Source organism: Dermacentor variabilis, chromosome 7, assembly GCF_050947875.1.
Source record: "Dermacentor variabilis isolate Ectoservices chromosome 7, ASM5094787v1, whole genome shotgun sequence".
In the NCBI taxonomy this organism is placed as follows: Eukaryota; Metazoa; Arthropoda; class Arachnida; order Ixodida; family Ixodidae; genus Dermacentor; species Dermacentor variabilis.
The window spans coordinates 147242334-147266380 of record NC_134574.1 but is presented as its reverse complement, the minus strand read 5'-3'; the positions used below and the strand labels follow the sequence as shown (position 1 = coordinate 147266380).

Sequence of the window (24047 nt, the reverse complement as noted above, 5' to 3'; positions counted from 1 at the left end):
ATGTACCCTGTGTCAGCAGAAGAGGATCCACGTGACGTATATTCAAGCGACGTCCGAATAAATTTTAACACGCGCGGACTCCTTCACGGCGGCACCGCTAGATGGTGCAGCTTGTCCCGAAGATTCATAAACCGATACTACTCACGTACCGGATGCATAAGGAGGCCATTGACGTGGAGTGGATGCACAACAATGGAGAGTTTCAAGGTGTCCGGTATTCCGGTAAACGCAAGCGGCCTGGGCGTCTTGCCGGATGAGCGGAGGCGCAATTGTGAACGCCCTGCACGGTGCAGCCACCTGGTGGCGAATACCTCAACCATACATGGAGCTAATATTGTCTTATTCGTCTGGTTAAGCCCTGTACCACCAACCACCAGGTGGCTTCACCGTGCGTCAGGACGTTCACGATTGCGCCGGCGCTCGTCCGGTGAAACGCCCAGTCCGCTTGTGTTTACCGGACTACCGGACACGCTAAACCTCTCTATTGGCAGCGCTTTGAGGCACGAGCTGGGGCGTTGCGGACATTGGTCTACCGCTGCCGCTTTGACACATCTCCTGACGTTCTCGCTCCATTGTGCAGAGTGCCTTGCAAGGAAGAGGAGAATACCAACCAATTAGTCTTGCGTTGTGCAGGTATCGCCTTAGCGTGCAGTCGGCACTACCCTCCCACAGGCACTGGGGTTCGGCGACGCCGCCAGGGGCACCGTCAGCGTTGTGTCGATAGCCAAAGCGAGGCTACGCAAATGGTCGAAGAAAACGCGGCGATCGCACAGGTGTGCACCCGTGGAACGTTATGTGGCTGTGTATGCAGGCGGAACGTCACGTATCTACGGGGACCTCGTAGATCGATCGCACAGACTGTGCCTTTCTGTGCATGCCAGCGGTTTTATTGTTACTATTATTTCGTTTTTCTTTCTTTCATATTGATTTTGTCAAACTTTCTCACGAGGGTTCTTTTTTTTAGATTTCACTAATTACATTTCTGAATAGTTAGGTCTTTTGGCTAATCCCTCATAGCGGGTACGAGCCATGCCCAAAGGCAAACCGGCCAAGCAAAGTGGACAACGAAGAAGCCGTACACCGGCTGCAGGGGGCGGCAGGGCGATGGCCCGCTGAGGCATTCGGCTTTTCTTTTACACTCTCTCGTCAAAATTGCCCGCCCGATGACCACCTGACAAGAAGAAGACACACAGCCGCGTCTCGTCACACAAGACGTCAAAATTCTCGTCGCTTTTCTTTTTGGGCCGCGGGCCAACAGAAAACGCTCAGCTGCTGCAAGCCATGGAAAGGTACGTGAGGGAGGCGGCGTTTACGCGAGCGGCTCCTTTTCGTCTAACGAAGCGACCACGTAGCGACCACTCGTGTGAGCTAAGCGTCAAAAAAAAAGCTATTAGGCTATCCAACCTAAGTGTGAAAAAAAAAATAGTTTACTGCGGCATCATTATATCTAGCTCGCCGTAGGACCATCGAGTGATCGTTTTTAAAACGCTTCCAGAGGTGCTACAGTATTGAGTAAGGCAGTACAATAGGTCTTAGGTCATCTACGCTACAGAGTTGTAAACGTGATACTGCAATTGTTCTTTCTTCAATTCTGTTTTTTTTCTTTTGAATTGATGACCTAGATTTAAAAAAAAAACTACATCCTACCGCAGTCGATGTATTTATTATTTTTCTTACAAGAAGAAGCTTTCGCTTGGGAGCTCGGGAAGTGCACGGGAACGTAGAAATCGTTTTTCTCAGCAACCACTGCACCGATTTAGATTAGGTTTGTTGCAATTAAAGGAAAACGTTAAAATCTAGTCGCTGTAAAAGAAGATTTTGTATTCATGCCTTCGGATGTTTTAGAAAATATAGTTGAAAACTAACTTTTCTGAAAACTTTGAAATTTGCAACTCCATAACTCAGCGTGAATAAGACAATATCACAGTTCTGTAAATTGCGCCTTAGAGCGGACAAAATCGGTGCATTACCCAGCGCTTTGAAATGTACCACTAATCTGCTTGTCAAAATTATGCAGAACCCTCGTAAACATTTCAAGAATTTCGCGTAACTTGTCACTTCATGAGCGTATCACATTTGTCCGCTTAACTTATGTGATGTAACGGATGCCGTTTACAGAACCACGATATCCGTTTTTCGGTGCTGAGTTACATATTTGTTAACTCCGTCCTATATTTTTTGAGCTTACCAATGTTTTAGAATTTTTGCAAAACTATTTCTCAGCCTCTATCAAAATCCTTCCTACATGTAGACTATAGTCACCAAAATTTAGCTTTCTAAAATGCAACATATTTAATTCAAATTTGTTGAACGGTTGTCTTATAGAACCATTTCCATGTTCTGCATGCATTTGACTTGGCAAATCGCGGAGTTGGCCTCCAAGCTAGCTTTGTCTTAATTGCAACGAATGTCAAATTTGGTGCACTTGATGCCAATCAAAACAATGTCTCCGTTCCCATGTATTTAGATGGGAGCTTAGACGTTTAACTGGGAGAAGTAACCATACGGGGTGATACGAGAGTTCCCTGAATTGGAATGAAATATGAGAGGGACAACCACCCCTCATGAGGAGTTTCTACCGCTCTTGTTTGCTAACAGGAGCTTAGATGTGTAAATGGGAGAAGCAACCATAGGGTGTGATACAAGAGCTCCCTGAACTGGAATGAAATATGAGAGGGACAACCACTCCTCATGAGGAGTTTCTGCCAAGGCAGAAAGCTGGGCTAGTTGGTGTGTCATCATGATCATCATCAGCCTAGTTACACCCACTGCAGGGCAAAGGCCTCTCCCATACTTCTCCAACTACCCCGGTCATGTACTAATTGTGGCCATGTTGTCCCTGCAAACGTCTTAATTTCATCCGCCCACCTAACTTTCTGCCGCCCCCTGCTACGCTTCCCTTCCCTTGGAATCCAGTCCGTAACCCTTAATGACCATCGGTTATCTTCCCTCCTCATTACATGTCCTGCCCATGCCCATTTCTTTTTCTTGATTTCAACTAAGATGTCGTTTACCCGCGTTTGTTGCCTCACCCAATCTGCTCTTTTCTTATCCCTTAACGTCACACCCATCATTATTCAAAAGACTAGCGCAAAATAGCAGGGACAAAGACAGAGCTCGTCCTGTCGTCTTCTCTGTCTTTGGCCCTGCTTTTTTGCGCTAATCTTTTGAATAATGAGTTTCTACCGCTCTTGTTCGCTAACACTCTTAAAAAAAAGTTTGCATCCTTTGGGGCTTATCTTGTCCCACAACGACAGTCGTCATCTGCCTTGTCCGCATTTCCTTTCTTTAACGCTGCGAGCCAGCGGTACTTCCATGTCACGAACGGCTTGCGCGTCATCAGTATGATGTAGCATTCGCGACAGGAAAGTAGCGAGCGCCGAGTCTTCAAGGAAGGAAATGCAAGCAAGGCAGATGACGATTATCGTTGTGGGACAAGATAAGCCCCAAAGGGTGCAATCTTTTTTACGAGTGAGGAAAGGTTTATACAGTCTTTGGGGCTTATCTTGTCCAGCAATGAAGTGCCAGCTATTTTTGTTTGCATTTCCGTTAACGCTGCGCTCACGGTACTTTCCGGTCACGAAAGTATGCACGTATCAGCGTGACATAGCGTTCCTGACAGCAAAGTAGCAAGCGCGGAGTGGTAAATAAGTGTGTATGCTAGGTAAGAAGCCCCAAAGAGATTTATTTTTATTAATGAGCACTTTAAAGCCGAAGGAGGTGCCAGAATTTTTCTGCTGGGGGTGCCAGAGAGGCATCCGGTATTACGGTATACCGCTCTTTAAAAAAATAATAATAATATATGGTCCCGAATCACTGAGTGATATTTCTAAAGCAGTACATGCTGTTGCAAGTCATCTGTGCATTACTACAGAGTCGTAAATTTGGCACTCCATGGTTGTAGATAAGTCTCGAAAGGCGTCGAACATTTACGAGTGTGCATTCCGAAACCGATATACAGGCTGGTTGAAAAATAAAATTAGAAAGAAAAGGAAACGAAATGTGTCTGAACTGTTCACAGCACCGTCGGAGGCGCCACGCGCTTCAACCGCTGGCTCTCTCAATCCATCAATCGGGACGAGGACCAAGACCCGTGGAACGATTTCACGCAGCAACGGGCAAGCGACACGGGAGAAATCAAGATGGCGTTCGAGAACGACTTCCACCTCACCGTCATACCGAACTTCCTACACGACTCGGACGCTTACGTCGCTAATCTTGGTAAGTAACAGTACTTAACTGATCACGCAAGCCGGCTTTCCACGGCTTTGGTGCGACGGGCAATTGTAGATGGATCGCGCGATGCAGTAAACTGCACGAAACGATGAATAATGCTTACCGATTAAGGTGCGGATGTTGAATGGATAGGTGAAACAATAACAAAGCATCTGCACACACTGGCCTCGGGAAATAGTTATTAATCGGACGGTGCAAAAAGTCCGCTTCCCATAAAGAGGTAAAAAATTTAAGCTTTTAAACTGCCGCCACAAAAGTGGCTAGTGACTTCGACTCTGCATGGCTCCAATTGGATTTCGAAATTATTCAAGCAAAGCGACCAAACACGTCCACAAATGTAAGCAAATTTTGTTGAAACTTTTGAGAAAAGAGGCGAGCAGATTGATTTAATGTGGTGTAACCTTCGTTGATCTAATTAAAATAAACTACAAAAAGTGCGGGTATAATTTTGCAAGCACTACATATGCTTAGTTTACAACGCCACGCGAATATGGCCTGCTAGCTCAGTCGGTTAGAGCGTCGTGCTAATAACGCGAAGGTCGTAGGTTCGATCCCTGCGCAGGCCATGTTTTTTTTTTTTTCTTCTTCAGCTTCTAAATTGTATTGCATGAAGTACGCCGCACAGAGATCAGCTAGTTCGGAATGTTTCACGTAGACTTAGAAGTGGGACTGTTTAAGGTATTAAAGCTTCAATTATTGAGCATTGAATCCGCTGCTCAGCACCCATTTTCGAAGTGAAAGAAAATTCTGCAGTCTAGCTGATAAAGTCACACACACATAAATATAACCAGGTGCTTCAAGAACATTCCTCTTTATATATATATATATATATATATATATAAAGGAAAGTTCTTTTGACCAAATGAACAACACAATGTCTTTCTAACGGCCTTAGCAGGACTAAATTATTGCTGTGGTGATATAGCGCTCAGTACGTTACCTATTTTATCACAATTATATGTATGTGTAAATATATGTTAGATATTTTTATACTATTTATGTTAACAATGTGCTTGATTATCATGCGAAAATAAGTGACTATAGATCTTTCGAGATAGCCACTAGTGTCTCCGCAGAACCCCTCCCAAAAACAAATACCTACAAAGAACATTTTTTGCACATTGCTATTGAACAATGGAGTGTGCTGCCAGGGACTTAAAGAAAGTGACCCAATAAAGTTAAATCAATTATATAATGACATGTTATTGCTAGCCATAATTCATCATCACTGTGCTGTCAATAAACTCATGCTCTTCATGCAGTACAAGAGAAATTTGTATGTCTAAAGCATGGCAAGTCGTCGTCTCACATCTAGACCGTTAAAAATTAGGAGACTATCATCGGTAACTACTTTCTGATAACTCAAAGAACTGCTCCCCTTGTGTAATCAGGATTTCAGTACATTCTTTCCATTTGCCTATTTGAAACATGTTTAACCAAGCTTGTCCTTTTTCTTTCTTTTCTTTTTCTCTGAGATTTCTCTTGTTTTCTTGTCATATATATATGCTGGTTAATTCTTATTGTAGTTTACCTATATATTTGCTCCCGGCCCCATTACATTACCACAAGGACTCTTTAAGGGTGATTAAATGACGACAAACTAGATTTCTTAGCAAAGCACATCCACATATAGCTTCACAATATGTGATCTCGCTCTTTGTTTCTAGAGAACAAGCTGGAACGCCTTCAACAAGTCATGAGGAACCCAAGCCCAAAAGAAATGGTTGCAGCCATAGAACAAGCCAAAGCTTTGCGTATGAAGAATGCTGAAATGAACCCTGAAATGAATGCCAAGTCACCGGATGAGTCTGTGGAGGATGATGATGGAGGACTCCTGGCATTGTTGCCAACTTTGATCTTTCCGGTTGGTATACCTTGCTTTATACACTGCTCACCGTTACAGGTAATCCAATAATTTTAGTAGAAACAGACTTGTTAAACATCTCCTGTGGTATACATAATGAAATTTTGTCTTATCGACTGGATTACACACGAAGAGGTGGTCACTATACTTGCAAGACAAATTGCAGAGTAAAAGCTTTCACAAATGTAACTTTGTAATTGCTCCCTGGCTTCAGTGTTCTTTTACTTTAAACCATCTCTTAACTCGTAAGTTCAACTCACCTGATCCAGCCCGCAGGTGGAGTGCAATGTATTTCACTATATCCTGGAATCAGGATGCGCAGATAGGCACTGGAATGCTTTTGAATCACTTCATTGTACTAGATCCGAGTGGAATCGGCAGTTGGGCCTGTTGTGTAAATCCAATTTTAGTGACTTTGTTTCTGAACCACCATGAACTTGTTGCATGCATTCAAGGTGACCTTTTTGCTGAAAAGCTGCCATGTTGCTACTACAAGTGCCCAAAGATTTAAGCATAAACAATGAAAGTGTGACATTTGAAACTTTTACAGCTAACTAAGGAATGAAAAGTCCTAGCCGTGCTTAAAATTTAGAGTGCATGCAGACAGTCGCAAAGAGTGATGTGTGGTCAATGTTTAGTGTGGGGGGGTTAATTAGTAGAATCATAGAAATGATCGAGGCTTCATCTATTTGGTTGTTTGAGCCAGTGCCTGTCTTCAATAGTGCTAGGATGTCTAGCCGTGCTAATAGCTTCGTTGAAGTTGTGATGCCGCAAGGTCTCACGAGTCTGGCAGGAATGTCTTTGCTGATGTATGGAACACACGTCCAAGTGCAGATATCGAGAAGGTTCTTCCCAAGGCTGGCTTTGACGAGGGAAGAGGCCCACAACTTGCTCAAGTACGACCAGCTGCAAATGCACTACCAAGACGAAATGAACAACGACGCTGGAACTGTGGAGGCCGAGGGTTACGAAATCAAAGCCGACATGGCCCCGGATACCAGCTGGCAACAGCAGGAAAGGGACAGCAGCATCGAACAGCCTCTTGTTGTGGCAAGCCTTTTCAACATCTACCTTAATGTGCAGCACAACTCACCGTTAAAGGGAAACAGTCGAACCTCTCTATAAGAAAGTCGTATTAGACATGAAAGCAGCTTAGTTATATCCAATACTTGTTGTAAGCATATATTCGTTACATGTCGATATCGGTGAAATAATTTTAAATTTACATTATACCGGATAATTCATTATACATGATATTGGTTATAACAATATATTTGTTACGTGCTGATACCAGTGAAATACAAATGAAAAGGAAGATTGCAGGCCTGAATTGGGTTTTCCTGTGTGGCTAAATTTTTTATGATATGCTACATGAACATCGCTAAAACATTAAATTTGTCTGCAAATAGTTTCGAAAATTTAATTCCATAAAAGCGATGATTATATAATATCTATGCTCTTATGCCATGAGATGCGCTTGTCATAAGTCAAAAAGTGACAATTGCTCATGATAACATGAAGTTGTCAATACAGTATTTTGTTGTACTTGATAATACGTTATATACGATGTTCGTTATAAGCATATATCTGTCTTGTGCAGAAACGTTAGTTTACTTTGTTATATCCGTTTTCTTTATATGGAGGTTCGATCAATGCAGGATGTAACAGCTCAGTTTCAACACTAAGGCCTTGGCAATATATTTTTACCAATGAAGGTCTACTTTACTCGTCACATATCAAGCACTCCTATAAAGTTAATGGTACTTCTAGTTATGCTGATTTAAATACCAATTAGGTGTTTTATTTAAGAGTATGCAATACTGTACAGTCTTTTGGAATTGCTGGTGTGGTGTAAAGTAACGGTTCTCAAAGGTTTGGCAGTTGTCAGCCACCATCTACTTACTTACAGGTTAGTAGAGGATATTCTTTTTTTAATATTTAAAGGTAAGAAGAAGCTTGCACGAACAACTAAAACACATTTTCTAGTAGCTTTCAGAGAGTTGATTATGCATCACAGCAAACGAACACGTAGCGTTACCGCCAAGCACTCATCTGCAGTCTAGAATCAAATAGAATTCGGGGCTCGAATCGAGTATGCTCATGTCAGGATCTGTTGAAGGCAGGCTGAAGCACCAAGTCTGCTTCAACATCAGCTTCCTTTCCTGTCTCGGCCTGATCTGGATCAATATGGATGAAGATTCACATAGGCGAGCCATCACAAGTACATTTTTGTATGTGCCGCTTGCTCTCATTTTAGAAAATGCAATGTTCAATGGTGCAATTAATGAACCCAACTTAACTCAGAAGCACATTTTAGTGTACCTTAAACTCTAGTGTGCATGCGCGCAATCAGCCAACAAAAATCATATTACGGTGAGCGACAGCTTCACGAGGGCACACAACGTATGACTTTGGCTTGAGGCAAGCTAGTATTACGACTGCAGACCTAAAATTGAGCTTTTTATTTCAACTTTCAGTTTGAGAGTCCAGAAGCTAATGAATTTCAAATCCCGAAGAACTGGATCAACGAAGACATCCATCAAGAGATTCATCACAGCACTATCATCCTGCCCGAGGATCGGACAAATGCACGTGTAACTACGAATCGTTCGGCACTGTCCCTTTCAGCTAACACAAATGCGATACAAGAGGCGTCCACTATCACGTACGTGTCTTTCTGTTTGCCAGTTGCACAGATGCACAGAAGCCGCCACTGCCAGCATGCCACGTGAACTAGCTAGAGTGATGGAAGGTATGCTACTATGGCGAAAGCTTAAGAAGCTTGAAAATGGGTCCACTGTAGCTTTGGTTTTCATTACGTCGGTGACAGCGATGGCCATAGTTGGCATCGTGAAGTCATTATCGCATTCTTGGCAGGTTACCTTGCCATCTTCAGCTGCACTCTTGTCGTAAGGCAAAGAAAAGGAAATCTGTGTCCACCACTGCATTCCCCACACTTCAGACAACTGAAGCATTTGCAATGCAAATCAGCTTTTATATATCATGCCATTCTGGGCCCAGATTCTAATAAAGTGTGTAGAGTAGAACCTTGCTATAACAAAGTTGGTGGAGTTGCACTTCACTGTAACTTCACTGTCCACCCTTATTTTTGTCATTAAGAGAAGGGTCTCCTAACGATAATCTGAGCTATAATATCATCCACCAGCTGCGTCCATACCTGTGCCTTTCCCTAATAATATTGTGCCCGAGTTCAGAATTCTCACATAACCAACCTGTGGGTGAAATTGTAAGCTCTATGCTGACTGACAAGAGACAGGAGTAGCATACACCATCAGTGTTTGTGAGAGCATAGCAAATAAGCAGCTTGTTTAGCACTGTCGAACCTTGTTACAACAAAGTTAGATCTGACACAAAAATATTTTCGTTACATTTGATATTTGTTATAAACATGTATGACATGCTAATAATCAGCTGTAAAATTTGTGGATTTACTTCATTAAGCCCAATAATTCATTATAGCTGTGCTCGTCATGTATCAAGGTTCGAATGCACCATGTCCAAAAAAGTGTTGCAAGGCTTCTTTAGAATTCAACAAATTAAAATTTCGGTTTTAACATTACAATGCAACACACAAGCTATAGGGGGTGCCATAGTTGAGGCCTTCAGATTGATTTCAGCCAATCGGGTTTCCTTAAAAAGTGCTCAAAGTATTGTACACAAGTGTTTTTGCATTTCCTTTCCATTGCAATGCAATTATCTATGCTGGTAATAGAACCCATGACCTTCTGTTCATCAGCAGAATGCCATGTAGCCACTGAGCTACCAGAGTGGGTAGAGTATTCTCCACTTTCATATACAGATGTCCTTCCTTCCTTTTTATTTTTTTTTTTCAGATCTTTTACACCGACCAGGCGAAGTGAAGATGCCTTCTATCACTTTGCCTACATCAAGAATTCCATGACTTCCACCCAAGACAGTGTAAAGGCGGAGACTCCATCAGAACATCGCGCCTGTGTAGGCCAAGCAACGTATGCTCATTCAAACAGTATTTCAAAAACGGTGTCATGCGACCAGAACCCGTTTACGTCGACCTGCAGCACGGAGCTGCCGTACAAGCGACGCTTTTCATTTGTCCCGGAATGTGGCACGTTGGTGGAAAGCAAGGTCTTGAGCAAGTCGTCTGCAAACGTCTCCGAGGTTACTGCCAGGGACCAGGTTGTTCCGACAACAAAATCTTCACCCTCGCTCAAGGTACCGAAAAACACTGAGGGCAACGACTTGTCGATAGCAGCAGACAAAGAGCAGCCAGAGGAGATAGATGAGAACAGCAGCTGCAGACAAAGCAGAGACCTTGGACTGCAGAAAGCGGTATCCAGTGTCGGGAGCAACGAGAGCAGTTCAGAGAGAATGACATGCGAGGACAGCCCAGCGGGCATGAACAGTGCTCAGAACATGATCCTCCCAGAAGTGACCATGGCTTCTTCATCAACAAAGGAAAGCGATGACCAAGTGCAGTCTGTGCACGAAGATGACGAGAGAGTTGCAGTTGCGATGAGACGCAGTGGCCAGGGACTGCAGCTGACTGTTCCAGAAGGCACAGTTGCTTCTTCCTCGACACACGATAGCCTGGGTACAGGTATTGAAGGGCCTTGGCTTTTCGAGAAGGAATCGGACATGTCTCTTGGCAGGGAAGACGTCCTTCAGCACATGTCATCATTGGTGCGAGCCAGCATTGATGAAGAGGACGAACCACCAAGGATTGATGAAAATCAAGCCAGTCAACTGTCCGTAAGTAACAAGTCTGTAGTGGACAATGATGCATATGCTTGGCTACAAGCTTGAAACGAGTATGACTCCTAGTCACCTAGCTCATAATCTCAAGGCTGCCACAGGGGCTCAAATCAGCAGGGTTACACCTTATGCCGCATGTACGTGAATGATATAGGCTATGATAATGAGCAAGTAGGTAGCTATGCATGCACTTGCAGCAACATTGAACTTACTATTATTTGTCGTATGTACTGCAATCTAGGCCAATCTCAACTGCAGGGCAATACTTTGTGGCTTGAAACGCAAATAATGTTTCCACGAACGTAAGTCAACCCTGACAGAATGCATCAACAATATAAATATGAATAAGCAACATCTGTTTAAGCGACGTTTCTTGTTCAAGTACTACTCATTTTTTCAAGTTTCGATGCTTCTTCGAACTTTCATCTTGTTTAGAAATATGAACACAGTTTTATTTTCTTGTGCAACACAAATCCTCTCGCAAGTCAAATTTATGACTGCATGATGAGAGAAACTTTCTAAAGCCTGATTTTACTTGTTTTTACACATTTCTTTCTGCTTACTCATTGTTGTCTTGGGCACTCATAGTCATAGGCTCTGTTTGTACACACATGGTAGAGTGTAGCTGCTTTCTAATTGTCAGGTACAGGCTTGTTCATGAAGGCTATTATGGAACTGGATTTTCAAATGCAAGCCGATCCCACTGTTTCATCTTTATCATAAGATATGTACATACTGGGGTTAATGAAAATTGTGAAACAGCTTCCCAGACAACAATCTTGCCATGCTTATGTTGAAATCTTACATTACACTTTGATAATGTGGTTCCTCATTTTAACACTCTAAAATATTGTTTTCGCTGTAAATAGTTTACCAGTGGCAAACTCCTGAATTTTAAAAAAATTAGCCATACCAGAACATATTCTTGGCATAGTTGGTGTTTGTTAAAGGACATGATTGTCATAGAGAGGCATGTAGAGTAAAGAAGAAAAGAAAAACACAAAATATTATTGTCATTCATGTTTCTAGTTCCGTATCTGTGTCTCTAGCAAAAGAATATATCATCTACCAGGCGTCTACGAGTGCTTCTTTGAGCTTTGTGAAAAGTGAAACTGCTGTATTAGCTCTTTTAATGTGTGCGCATTCGTATGTGAGCTGAAGCCTAACGTTTGTCTCAGCTAATAAACAGTACTCAAACAAGGAATGTTCATCAAACAAGGGCTACTTTTGGTCACTTCAAGTCTCCATCTTCCTGTAAAGTATAGTGTACTAGAACATTGGTATTCCAGTACACTATACTTCTGGACCGCTCCAAGGGCTGAAACATCAGTAAAGCTTTCAAAATCTTGTGCGCCTTTTGGTATCGCAGGCAGCAGTCTACACGCAGCTGTCTTCGACGTGCGGCTGCAGCGACAGAACACAAACCAAAGCAAGCGACGGGACGTCCGGCAACTTCACTGGCAACTACAGCGATCCGCATAGCAACCTTTTCGACGAAGAGTCATTGATTAAGAGAGAAGAGGTCCAGGCACCAATCATACGAATGTATGGCCCTTTTCCCCGCGACATCCACGCTTCGTTACAGGGAAACCTGCTCTCGTGGGCTCATCCGCGCGGAGCTGAACCACCCCACAATCCTCGCGAAACAGTCAGCCCGAAGCTGGTTTCTCTGCCAGCGGTAAACTCAGACACTGCGAAAAGAACGGGTGCCGTCGCGCACCACGACAGCCTGCCGCTTGCCACAAAAGAGGACAAGCGCAGCGTGACTGCAACGTCTCGGCACTGCGCCACAACCGTTGACCACCTGTACAGTGACCACAGTGGGGCAGGTTTCAAGGTGCCACTTTCCAAGGACATGAAATGCCGAAAGGTGTCTTCGACGAGATCGCAACGCTCAAAACAGCGCAGCTCTGCAAGCAGTCTGGCATCAGCGCCGAGTGCCACTGGGTCACGGACTCAAGAGGGACCCACACGATCGTCTTCAAGTAAGCTTTCCACATCGTCAGTGTTCAAAAACCGGCAGCGATCTGTACACTGGTTTAAGACTATTGAAGACGTCGACAGTGATACTGTGGTCAAGGACTGTGACTACATGGTCACTAGTCAGGTGAAAATGAAAACGCCCGTGGAGAATAAGGAGGTGACAGAGGCCCCAAAGGTGAAAAGCAAGGCACTGATTGAACGAAGTGACTCTGATCGGAACGAGGACAGCACTGTCAAGGAATGCTGCACGAAGTTCGCAACTCATGTCCTGGAGGAGGAAGTGATTGTGGCGGGCAAAGTCAACAGTTGCCTGGAATTCTTTGAAACCTCTTGCAGCAAGGAGGGAGGCTCTTTACTAGACCAAGAGGACAAAATGGCTGCCGCTAAATATAAAGACAATGGTGTCGCTTACAAGAGTGCGGCGTCTGCCGAGTCGCTCAAAGGACACGATGAACCGGCAAGTGGTCTGGTGATTGCAGAGGACTCAACAGCTACTGGAAAAGATGAAGGAAGCACTGCTGTCGATGCTGCAGAGCTGTCAGAAGCAGTTGAAGTTCAAAGCAAAATGGCAACTGCTCTAAAAGCTCTACATGATTCAATGACGGCAATTGAAGGTGAACACAAGACTGCTGCACTGAGCTCTGATACAGAGTTGCTTGAAGTACTGAGTATGACAGCAAGCTCCCTGAACGATGAAGACGACTCGGTGGCTACTGCGGAAGGTGTTGGAAAGAATGCCGATGCTCCTAGTGTGTCAGGACTTCCCAAGTCACCCGAAGTGCCTCCATGCCAAACTTCTTTTGCAAGAAGTCGGGAACAGCTGGAAGCCATTGCGAACTTGCAGAGGGAATGTGCCACCGGCAAACTGCCAGAACTCTCCGGGACAGCAGAAGGGACCAGAAGTAAGCTAAACAGTTGTGACAAATCCACCGAGGTTTTCGAAAGCACAGGAAAGCAGAGTATGACAGCTCTGACTTCGGAACAAGAGCCAGTGGCTACTAAATCGGCAAGTCATGCTGTACCCACATCCAGAAATTTTGCTGACGCACAGACACAGGCTACTCTTTCTCATGACCAGGCTGATCGGAGAGATGATGACATGCAGGCCCAGAACAACACAGCAGCCAGCTGCGATAAATGTGCACCAAAGCCTTGGCCAGAACAAGTGACAAAGGGAGCCGAAGGTGTGGCTACACAGGACGATTCTGGTGCATTGCTGCAAGATGCGAGAGAGTCTCAGTTGCACAATAATAACTTGGACAACAAGCAACCTGCTGCATCGGAAAAAGACAAAAAGAAAACTGTGGAAGGAGAAGACAAGGAGAACGAGGATTCACCTGCCAACAGGGACACCACCATCTTGCAGTGCCACGAGCTTGCGGGTTCCAGTCAGTTTTCTACATTCTCGGCCTCCAACAAGGGCTCGCCGCCAGTACACAGGTCGCTCAACATGACGAGAACGCTGCGCATCACAACAACCAACCAGTTCAAACCGCTTAACCTGCGGCGCTCCATCACGGGCATACTCGGAAGTGACAGCAGCTTGATAGGAAGGCCACTGTCAATACAAAGCAGAGAAGTCGTGCTTCCGCGTGCTCCACAGCGCCCAGAAAAAAGTAAAACATCAGTTGACCTCAAGGGCGTCGACTGTGCCCCCAGCAGCTTGTCCGGGAATTCCGGGTCCTGTAAAAATGTCAATGCAGTGAATAACACAGAGTCGTCAGCTTCTGAACTACCAGCACGAAGGAGCCGTTCCGTGGCCGAAGGTCACACAAGGGCGAATCTAGCAAGCTCTGCTACAAGATCTAAAGCACCACAAACTGTTGGTCCACATTCGGGTACAGCTCCAAGGCACACTCCAGATTTCATCAAGTCCCATGCAGACGAAACTCCCTCGGAGAGTGACGAGAGCAAAGGCAGTGCGAAAACGAAACACAAAGCCAAAGATGAGAGGCGCTCACAAAGTCAGCTGCCTCTCAAGAAGCGCACATGCTGCCGTGCAGATCAGACTGCACGAATACCAAAAAGTCAAAACATCCAAAATATTGATGCAGATGACGGATCTCTGCCAGCAGAGCATAAAGGAAAGGAGAAGAACGCAGTGGCGGTGAAAGCAAGCACAAATAATGCAGACAGCGAGGCCACCAGAGAAAGTGCTGCAGCGTGCCAGGACACGCCTAAAGCTCGAGCGACCACGAAACCAGGCGCAGTTCATGAAAGCGAGGACATAGACATTGGGAATCTTGAATGCTTATCGGAGAATGCTCTGGAAGACGGAACCATCTCCTTAGTTGCCGACTCTCAGTACAGCACCATCTATGGAGCTGAAATCAACCCTGTTCCCCTGATCTCTGCCATCCTGGGTGGCGACGTCAATGTAGAGAGCGTGAAACTTTGTCAGTCTGTAGCCTCGAACTGTGACTGCATCATTGCTCCCACAATCTCCAAGGACAATCCGCCGCTGAACAAGAACATGACAGTGTCCACCACAGCTCCAGAGGAGACTGTGTCCGTCATGCAGGGACACAGTCCAGCGGCGACATCCAAGCGCCGCTGGAAGAAGGGTGGCGAGAGAGACGCTGCTGAGGTCAACAGTTCCGAAACGAGTTCAACGTCTGTTCAAGCAGAAGTTGACACTGTTGAGGAAAACACTCCCTCCATTCGATCACACTGTGATCTCAACATGAACGATGGTCATGCTGACAATTGTCAGTCAGGAGGCAGTTATGGACTTTAATAAAGCAGCAAGCCATCCACCTGATGGACAGGTGAACAGCCTACAGGGTGCAGCTCTGTTAACTGTGATCTAGTGAGAGGACTGAATGCAGCATCAACCGGATTCCATGGCATCCTGTACTGCTAGAGCACAAAAATAACAAAAGCATCATGCCATACAGGTGGCCAATCTTTATAATAAAGCATTAAAAATATCAGCTGCCATCAATTAACACGCACCATGAATGTTGGGGACCCTAACAGCAAACACTGACACATTATAGATACCCAGCTAAAGTACTGTTCTAGAAGGCCCACATTTAAGTTATGTCAAGAGATAACCCAATTACTAGACGTACCCTACCAGTACTCACGTACGAGGCAGAAACTTGGAGGCTTACGGAAGGGGTTCTACTTAAATTGAGGACGACGCAACGAGCTATGGAAAGAAGAATGATGGGTGTAATGTTAAGGGATAAGAAAAGAGCAGATTGGGTGAGGGAACAAACGCGGGTTAATGACATTTTAGTTGAAATCAAGAAAAAGAAATGGGCATTGGAGGACATGTAATGAGGAGGGAAGATAACCGATGGTCATTAAGGGTTACAGACTGGATTCCAAGGGAAGGGAAGCGCAGCAGGGGCGGCAGAAAGTTAGGCGGGCGGATGACATTAAGAAGTTTGCAGGGACAACATGGCCACAATTAGAACATGACCGGGGTAGTTGGAGAAGTATGGGAGAGGCCTTTGCACTGCAGGCTGCTGCTGCTGCTAATGATGATGATGATGAACCTAATTGCAGATAAGATCGTAAAGAAAGTAGTTGCACAATTCTGCACCTCAAACTGCTCTCGACGAATGCAGCCTCTTGTGTAAGTGTGCTGTCAGTCTTCGAGGTGTGCAGGGAGCTCAGCTGGATGCTACTACTTTATAATAAAAATGGGTCATTTGCAATCCCCAAAAAATTCCCTGTTAACACACTATGACCAATTTATATAGCGTCCCTTTAAAAAATAAAATTGCGGAATTTTACGTTCCGAAACTGCGCAGTGGTTTACGAGGCACACTGTAGTGGATGTCTCTAGAATAATCGTTTATAGATGTGTTGCAAACTTTTTCTTGCAGAGTTTCAGTGTTGAGTATAGAGTTTCTGGCTAAATGTCTTAGGCCAACAGTGAATGGCAAGCAGAAAATGCCATTTGTTTAATCAGAGCAGCAGCACAAGACAAGGAAGAAGTTTGACACGCAACTCGTGTTCTTTTGAAAGCACAGTCAAGAAAGACAGTTTGATGCAAGATCCTTGGCTGCAGTGGTGTAACATAGGTAATGGAAAGCAGATGCAATGTACATTCACATATGATGAGAACTGTCTGCACAAGTTCCACACAGAGCCATAGGTGGCTTGGGGTAAAGCTTGCTTCCAGTGTTCTGCCTGGGATTCCCTCCCCCACTCCCATTGCTGAAAAAGATTACACAAAATTTTTTTTTCTTTACACTGACTAATCCGCTTATTCACAGTGTATTTTGCACCATTTAAATGGAAAATAAACATTTGCTTCGGTTATTTATATGTCTCATTCTTAAAGCGTTATTGGCAACTATCTGGGGTTCTTTCGCATCTCGCCCTCATCGAAATGCAGCCTTGGAGGGGCAAGGAATAGAACCTGTGCAAGACCTTGTGCCAAGTACTAGTTTCGTGGCTCTTGCCAGGATAGAAAAAGATGATGAGACCCCACAGACTCCCATTCCCTAAACTCAACAACTGTGAGCAGCGATTAAGAGCCACTGACTCCTGCAAACATTTCAAGACTGTTGCATGTGCATGAATGCCGTCCTGTAGGTTGGCCAAGAAAGTGCCGTCACTTTCATGCAGTTGTTGTTACTGAGCCGTCGTGCCGTTAACCTCTTTACTGTAGCCAAATTCCTAGCTAGCAACTGTTCTCTGCAGCAAAATAGTAACTAATTTTTGCAGAAACATGTCCTTGCCACAGGTGTAGTTGCTGAACTAGGGGGTTACTTTTAATCTAAAATTAGCTGCAGTGGTTCAAAAATAGCAGAGATTGAAGATGATCCAAATAAAGAAAGCTTCTGTGGGTCAAAGAAAGAAATGCCATCACTGGTGGCTTCAATACCATCGTAGTTTGAGGCAGAGTGCTGCACCAGCTTTGCAGCATCAGAACATGTCCATTCCCTCAACATATGTAAGAAACAAGAGGCGACCAGTCACATTTAAAGCAGTACCGACATGACATTTGGAACAGGCGATGTTTTTCTCTCTGTGTGTTAAAATGTCTGAACACGTAAACATTCGAAAACATTACTAGCAAAAACCAGAGCACCATAGATAGCTTACTATATGTTTCTACAAACCAGCTTCGGTATCAGTTCCCAGGAGATGGTTGAGTCACAATGTTACAATAAACTGGCTCTCTCTTACTGTTCATTCCTCTTTATAAGCAATGTTATCAGTGCTATGCAACATCACTCAATTTAGCTCTGTGTCACATCATCACAACAATGCTGTTGACGCTGGCTCCAGCTTTCAAGACAAACTCAAGTACCAAGTTAAAGCTATCCTACAAGTGTTTCCCAACCTTCATTGTAGGTACTGGTCTGGCCAAGATGATACATTCCATGACAGTAGGCTTTTGTGCACAGGTTTGGGGACGATAACAAGAGCCAAGACAGACACAAGCACTAGCTTGAACCGCAATAGGAGCGCAACGATTTTCAATAAGTGAAGGTGCGTACACGCCACGCTGCAAGGACCTGCTCATCACACTAGTAAACATCAAAAGCATTGTCGGGTGGTGCTGTCGTGCTACTGTAAGCACATCTGTGCAACGAAACTTTTTTGCTGCAGGCGTCGTCCTGCAAACGACGAGGGCCGGGTGCATTCTGACTATGTGGCTCGTGAAAGAAACATGTAGCTCAGCCTGTTTAAGCTTGGTAGCTGTGCATAAACAGGTGGAGAATTCCGATGCGTCATCCACACACTGGCACAGCTGTAGCCCTGGAAAGCGACAGTGGAGTTAATGTGTCGTCCGCTTCTCTCATACCAATTCTTAGAAAGTGGTAGATTTTCACTGGCAATGTCAGCCCACTTGTGTTCCCATCGCTGTAATGACGGTTACCAACACAACTATGATGCGCGGCGCTCAACACTAGCAAAGCTGCCGCCATAGTAAAGAATACCTTCCACGTACAGCACGAACTTGGTCCCACCGGGGTGTGGCGAAAGCGTGCACTTTGCGTGAAATGGCATGTCCAGCCAAGGGAAAAAGTGAGCGCTTGTATTGAGGAAGGAGCGTCACCTACGGATGTCTATTGCCGTTGCAGCATGTCGTGCGCGTACCTCCATTCAGTTTTGTATCAGGAATGATCGCATTCCGCCTGAAGTTCCAGTTTGCGATAGCGTTTGTCTCGGCTCTTGTCACCTTCCTCTAGCCTACGCACAAAAAGGCAAACTTCATACATGGCGCACCTTTGCATGTGAGAAGCGGTATAGTTTCTACAGCTTCAGGATATGTGTCGGTAACCCTTTGAACGAGTCAGCAGGTAAGCATCGCAATGCATCTTGTAGGGCTCGCGAATTAAGCACACGACGAGGCATCGTCAGAAAAAAGATCTTTTATTCCTAGAGGTGTCGTGCGGAGTGTCGAAGTGCAAATACTGGCATGACCGTCTGCTGCAACGCGCCATGGAAGTGACAAAGTGGCAGTCAGGACAACTTTCCACAACATTCGCGCAGTTGTCTCTAAATTTATACACAGCGTTGAGTAAGGACAGACACACCCTGCTACCTGCCACTCAAAAAAGAATTTTGCAAAGGAAGCGTTAAGAATTACCAATAGTGAAGGCACAAGATTTCAACCAAGGCATCACATTTGACATGCAATTGAAGCAGGAAAAATCGAAAAAGCATTATTTAATGTTGTTTCCTAAGCGACAAGTGTGACGTAAATTATGTTCAAGCAACAAGATAAAACTGCATGCAATATATGAACCAAGCAAGCAGCAAAAATAATAGAAAATAAAGACGTTAATTCCTGTCCTGGTTTGGTAGAAAGCGTAAGCAGAAGGAGTGCTAGCGTTGTGTCTGAGATTTCTGTCGATTCCATAGTACGGACAAGCACACACATCTTGAAGTTAGGAGCGATAGAGCTTTAGCTTGGTGATGCTGCCATTAGCAATTAGATGGCGAGAATGGTCTCGCCTTTAGCTGTCAAAAGCAAGAGAGCTTGGTATGATAATGAGTGCTTGTCTCAATGAGGCTTGAAGAGGGAAAGGAAAATGAGCTGAGCCAATTGTGAGCCACTGAGGTCGTTCTTCCACATTTTCCGCATGCCCAGAGTTTAGACACGGCATGTGTTTACCTGGCAGCTTCGACAAAGAGAGGAAAGAAAGCTCGGCACGATAAAACCCCTAGCCTGGCATGGAGGAATGCATTCTTTAAACGGGGCGCCCCTCCAGCCCATGCGCGCCTTACGGGAGCACTCCCGACGGCTTGCTCTCCAGCTGTAGGGCTTCGGCCATGAACAGCTTGCCCAGGTTCTGGGTGGCAAACTGCGCCACCTGCTGGCAGTACGAGTTGACCTGGCCGCAGTGGAGCACCGACTCAAGGCGCGAGGGTGTTGGGATGGGCTTGAACAGCTTGTTGATATCCTCATCCGGCAGCGGGGGTTCGCCCTTCTGGGCGCGTGCACTGTTCTCCTGGGCCCTCTTCTGAATGTACTGTTGCTTCTGCTGCTGCTGGCGCATCACCTGCAGCACGGAGAGAAATGGAACATCTGGCAGGGCACATCTCTCAATGACTGTCGACAATCATGCAAATAGCACTGAATCAACGTAGTGAAATGCAGCGTTGCCAACGGCGATACGCGACACGTATGACGGGTGTATGCGGCCGAGCTCCTCCCTTGCACTTTGGTGATGATTATGTTTATCTCATGGCGTGACATGCATGCATTGTCATTCATGAAATAATGCACATCCCGAACAATATCCAGTTAAAGAAACAACAACGACAGCGTAAGAGGCTAGACAGGTAGACTCAAAGTGTCTAAAGTAAAAAATTATGGGGTTTAACGTGCCAAAACGACTTTCTGATTATGAGGCACGCCGTAGTGGAGGACTCCGGAAATTTCGATCACCTGGGGTTCTTTAACGTGCACCTAAATGTAAGTACACGGGTGTTTCGCATTTCGCCTCCATCGAAATGCGGCCACCGTGGCAGTGTCTAAAGTAAGCAGAGAATGCTAATCACATTAAACGAAGACTCTGAGAATTCTTTGCATCACCCAAGAGCAATTGTGCAGGAATACAGGAGCAATGGCCGACTTTTTCACTCCTACGGATGTCCCGTAACCGGCTGTCGCTGGTGCAACGCACACTATCCGTCTCTCAATTCATCGTTGGCGACGTTACAACATTTATTGACTTGAAGCTACATCTCATTCTCAACAGCCTGACGCAACGGAAGGGAGAAGGCCTGTCAAACCAGTAACGACAAAAAAAAAAAAAAAAAAAGTGCAAGTATATTAACAGCATTCGCTCTCGCCATATTGGTCACCAACTAACTTTGTGTCTATACTGTGACATGCACCTGCAGTTGCTGCCTGGTAAGAAGGCACTGACGCAAGACTGTGTACAGACCGTACACTATGGTGAGCTACCACGTTAAAATGTGACATCAGCTTTAATTTAACAGTGGTTAAACTTATTCCACATGGGCAAGGTTGCATAAAATGAGTGTTTTGATAACCCTTAGCCAGCTAGAGCTTGAAAAGACACGACGACAAGGCAGCCGCAAACAAAAGCTTCGTCAGTGTGTTCATTCTGTTTGTCCTCAAATGTACTTGCATGCTAGGTGGTTGTACAGGGCAAAGTCAGTCATGCTTATGCTTCAACTTTTAGTTTGGTGCCCACAACACAGATGAAAATTTAATAACATTATCCATAATGGAAGTACTGACTGGATTATACCACAGTTATATAGAACAGAGGAACAGAGCCAATGATGTGTTGTGAAGGCACAAACAAGGCTGAGTAAAAATGTTTCTTTAGAGAGCAAACAGCATTTAACCTGAGAAAAGTATGAACTCTCTTACAGCAAGAGTGAGAAAGCAATCAACTGTTCACAGCATAGCACAATGTGCCAGACAAATTATGCTCGTGAAATTTAGTGGCATCCTGTTCTCAGAGGATTATGCTATGGCGCACGTTTTAAAAAGCACATACATCAATGATATCACAGCTCTGCAACCACGAGATGGCGTCATCTTAGAAGCTTTGCAGTATTCCGTAATGGGTAGGAGGTGGGTTTTCAGGGAAGCTATGGAAACTCTGGAAGGGCTCGCTTAACTGCATCATGTCACACAGGGCTAAATACATAACGCCTATAAATTAAAAATTAAATTAAATTATGGGGTTTTACGTGCCAAAACCACTGATTATGAGGCACGCCGTAGTGGAGGACTCCGGAAATTTCGACCGCCTGGGGTTCTTTAATGTGCACCTAAATCTAAGTACACAGGTGTTTTCGCATTTCACCCCCACCGAAATTCAGCCGCCCTGGCCGGGATTCGATCCCGCGACCTCATGCTCAGCAGCCCAACACCATAGCCACCGAGCAAGCACGGCGGGTCATAATGCCTATAGCCCTCAGAGCAACAGGTAGAATAACACCCAGCCTATCACAGTTGAAGGTGGGCTAAAACGGCATGACATCATTTTTATTTTGTTTAGAGAATTGGTGTCTCATTTTTCCTTAATATAGTCAAAATTTCATGTTTCTTTGCTACCAAACATGGCTTAAAAGGGCTCATGTCAGTTGACCTATATTCACTACATTTATTGGAGAGCTAGGCATACATGCTCAGGAGGCAAGCAATCTTGTTAAGCAAAGCAGTGCTCCAGTGACTTGACTTTCTCTTACGATGTGTACGCAAATGTGCACGCCAAGATAATGCATCAAAAGGAAAAGCATGATGCACTATTTTGACGCAGGTCAGCATGCAAGAAGCATGATGGAAGCAATGATCTTTCAACTTCCGTGCACCTGTGCTACAAGTTCGAATAATACGTCTAAAGCGTTTTAGTAAAACGAGCGGTAAGGGAGACTGCTGAAGTTTTCCTCCCGATGCCTGTGCATCCTCACATAGCGTGTTCACTTCTTTCATTGTTGTTTAAGCTTCTGTTACATCGGACATGTTTTTCAAGCGGCTGAATAGCTTCTATCTAAGTGTGAAGAGCACGAAATAGGCGACGTCCTCATACTTGACATTCCTGCAGGGGGTTTTCGAACGCAGTCAACAATCTAAGAACTTTGAGAATACTTACCGAAGAATTTAAAATTCTTGATCCGTTCGGTAGTTTCGCGCTTTCCATGATCGTAAGATGCAAGAAATGTGTTTAAACTAAAAACTTGGGCAGTTTCTCTTCTCCCGGCAGCCGGGAGAATTTCTGAAACGAATTTCTCCCGGCACTCGCCTCCTACTGTTTCTGCAGGCAGTTCTTTTTCCGGCAGTTTGTCAAGTGGCTTCCGTACGCGAATATGAGGCGAGTTGGGAGAAATTCGTTCCAAGAATTCTCCCGTATGCCGGGAGAATAAACGCTGCCAGAAATTTAGGCGGACGGAATTAACTGGCGCCCTGAAGGCTCCCAGCATTCCGCCATGACCCACGTGATTCAACTATGAATGGGCTCACGCAGGCGTCATCAACGTTCTCACCTGGCGCTGGTAGTTGATGAACTTGTTTGTCTCTTGGTTGAGTGCGTCCACGCACATCATCATAGCCTGCAGGTTCTTTTCGAAAACAAACGCCGTGCTCATGTCCAGCAGCTGCTTGCCGACGTCGACGGGCGTCGACTCGCTCAGTTCGCAGAGCAAAATGTTGACGAGGTGAGAGTTGCGTATCACCACGGGGATCTCCTCGAACATGTTCTCGAAGGAACAACGCGCGTTCTTGAACTGTTCAGCGCCGAAGTCGTTGCTGGCCAGCAGCTTCATCGCCGGCTGACTCAGACGGAACGCGCGCAGCGAGAGGAACCCCTTGGTGGTACGGATCGGGTCGTAGATGAGGACCACGGACTCGGTGATGTTGGTCTGGTATCCGAACTGGGACTCGAGTAGAGTGCGGTTCGAGTAGCTGCCAAAGTTGGAGCTCTGGTACCAGCCGACGTGTAAGTGGTCTACGTTGACGTGACGCATCTGGCGCATCATCTCCATCTGGTACTCCAAGTCATCGGCCTCTTCTTCCTCGGCATGGCGCGGTGGGATCGGGAAGCAGTTGGTGATCTCGACGAAGTTGGAGTTTATGAGCCCCAGCAGGACGCCCTGGGCCACGTCCAGAAGTCCTCCGGCCTCTTCGCTGCAGTGCTTGATGATTTTAAGCACGACCAGGCCGTCCACTTGGACATAATCGACGGCGGATTCCGCGTCGGCGGTGTGCCGCCTGTCCCTGCTCGACGCCATCTTGACTGCTAAAGAGGGTGAA

General features: G+C 45.3%; 2 protein-coding genes and 1 non-coding gene across 3 annotated transcripts; 2 read left to right on the top strand and 1 right to left on the bottom strand.

Annotated features, from left to right (window-relative positions):
• Nucleotides 1-491: 491 nt before the first annotated feature.
• Nucleotides 492-19351, top strand: LOC142588123 (uncharacterized). The gene is made up of 7 exons (XM_075699604.1): nucleotides 492-1289; nucleotides 4022-4221; nucleotides 5904-6100; nucleotides 6935-7150; nucleotides 8578-8765; nucleotides 9955-10849; nucleotides 12222-19351. Exons 1-7 carry the CDS (start codon nucleotides 1282-1284, stop codon nucleotides 15570-15572), a joined length of 5055 nt encoding a protein of 1684 aa, XP_075555719.1. The 5' UTR covers nucleotides 492-1281; the 3' UTR covers nucleotides 15573-19351.
• Nucleotides 4729-4802, top strand: TRNAI-AAU (transfer RNA isoleucine (anticodon AAU)). The gene has a single exon. It is a non-coding gene; the product is annotated as a tRNA-Ile (tRNA).
• On the bottom strand, nucleotides 19165-24047 carry eIF3h (eukaryotic translation initiation factor 3 subunit h). Its single transcript, XM_075699605.1, has 2 exons — nucleotides 23282-24047; nucleotides 19165-20313 (listed from the first exon to the last, which is right to left on the bottom strand). The coding sequence occupies exons 1-2, from the start codon at nucleotides 24023-24025 to the stop codon at nucleotides 20035-20037; spliced, it is 1023 nt and encodes a 340-aa protein (XP_075555720.1). The 5' UTR covers nucleotides 24026-24047; the 3' UTR covers nucleotides 19165-20034.

What these genes read in the sequence shown, in the direction of transcription:
- eIF3h (XM_075699605.1), bottom strand. Translation starts at nt 24,025, where the DNA reads ATGGCGTCGAGCAGGGACAGGCGGCACACCGCCGACGCGGAATCCGCC. An exon ending in TCATCAACTACCAGCGCCAG is followed by an intron (nt 20,314 to 23,281) that starts GTGAGAACGTTG and finishes TCCGTGCTGCAG; the next exon opens with GTGATGCGCCAGCAGCAGCA.
- LOC142588123 (XM_075699604.1), top strand. An exon ending in CGCTTACGTCGCTAATCTTG is followed by an intron (nt 4,222 to 5,903) that starts GTAAGTAACAGT and finishes CTTTGTTTCTAG; the next exon opens with AGAACAAGCTGGAACGCCTT. An exon ending in CAAGAGGCGTCCACTATCAC is followed by an intron (nt 8,766 to 9,954) that starts GTACGTGTCTTT and finishes TTTTTTTTTCAG; the next exon opens with ATCTTTTACACCGACCAGGC.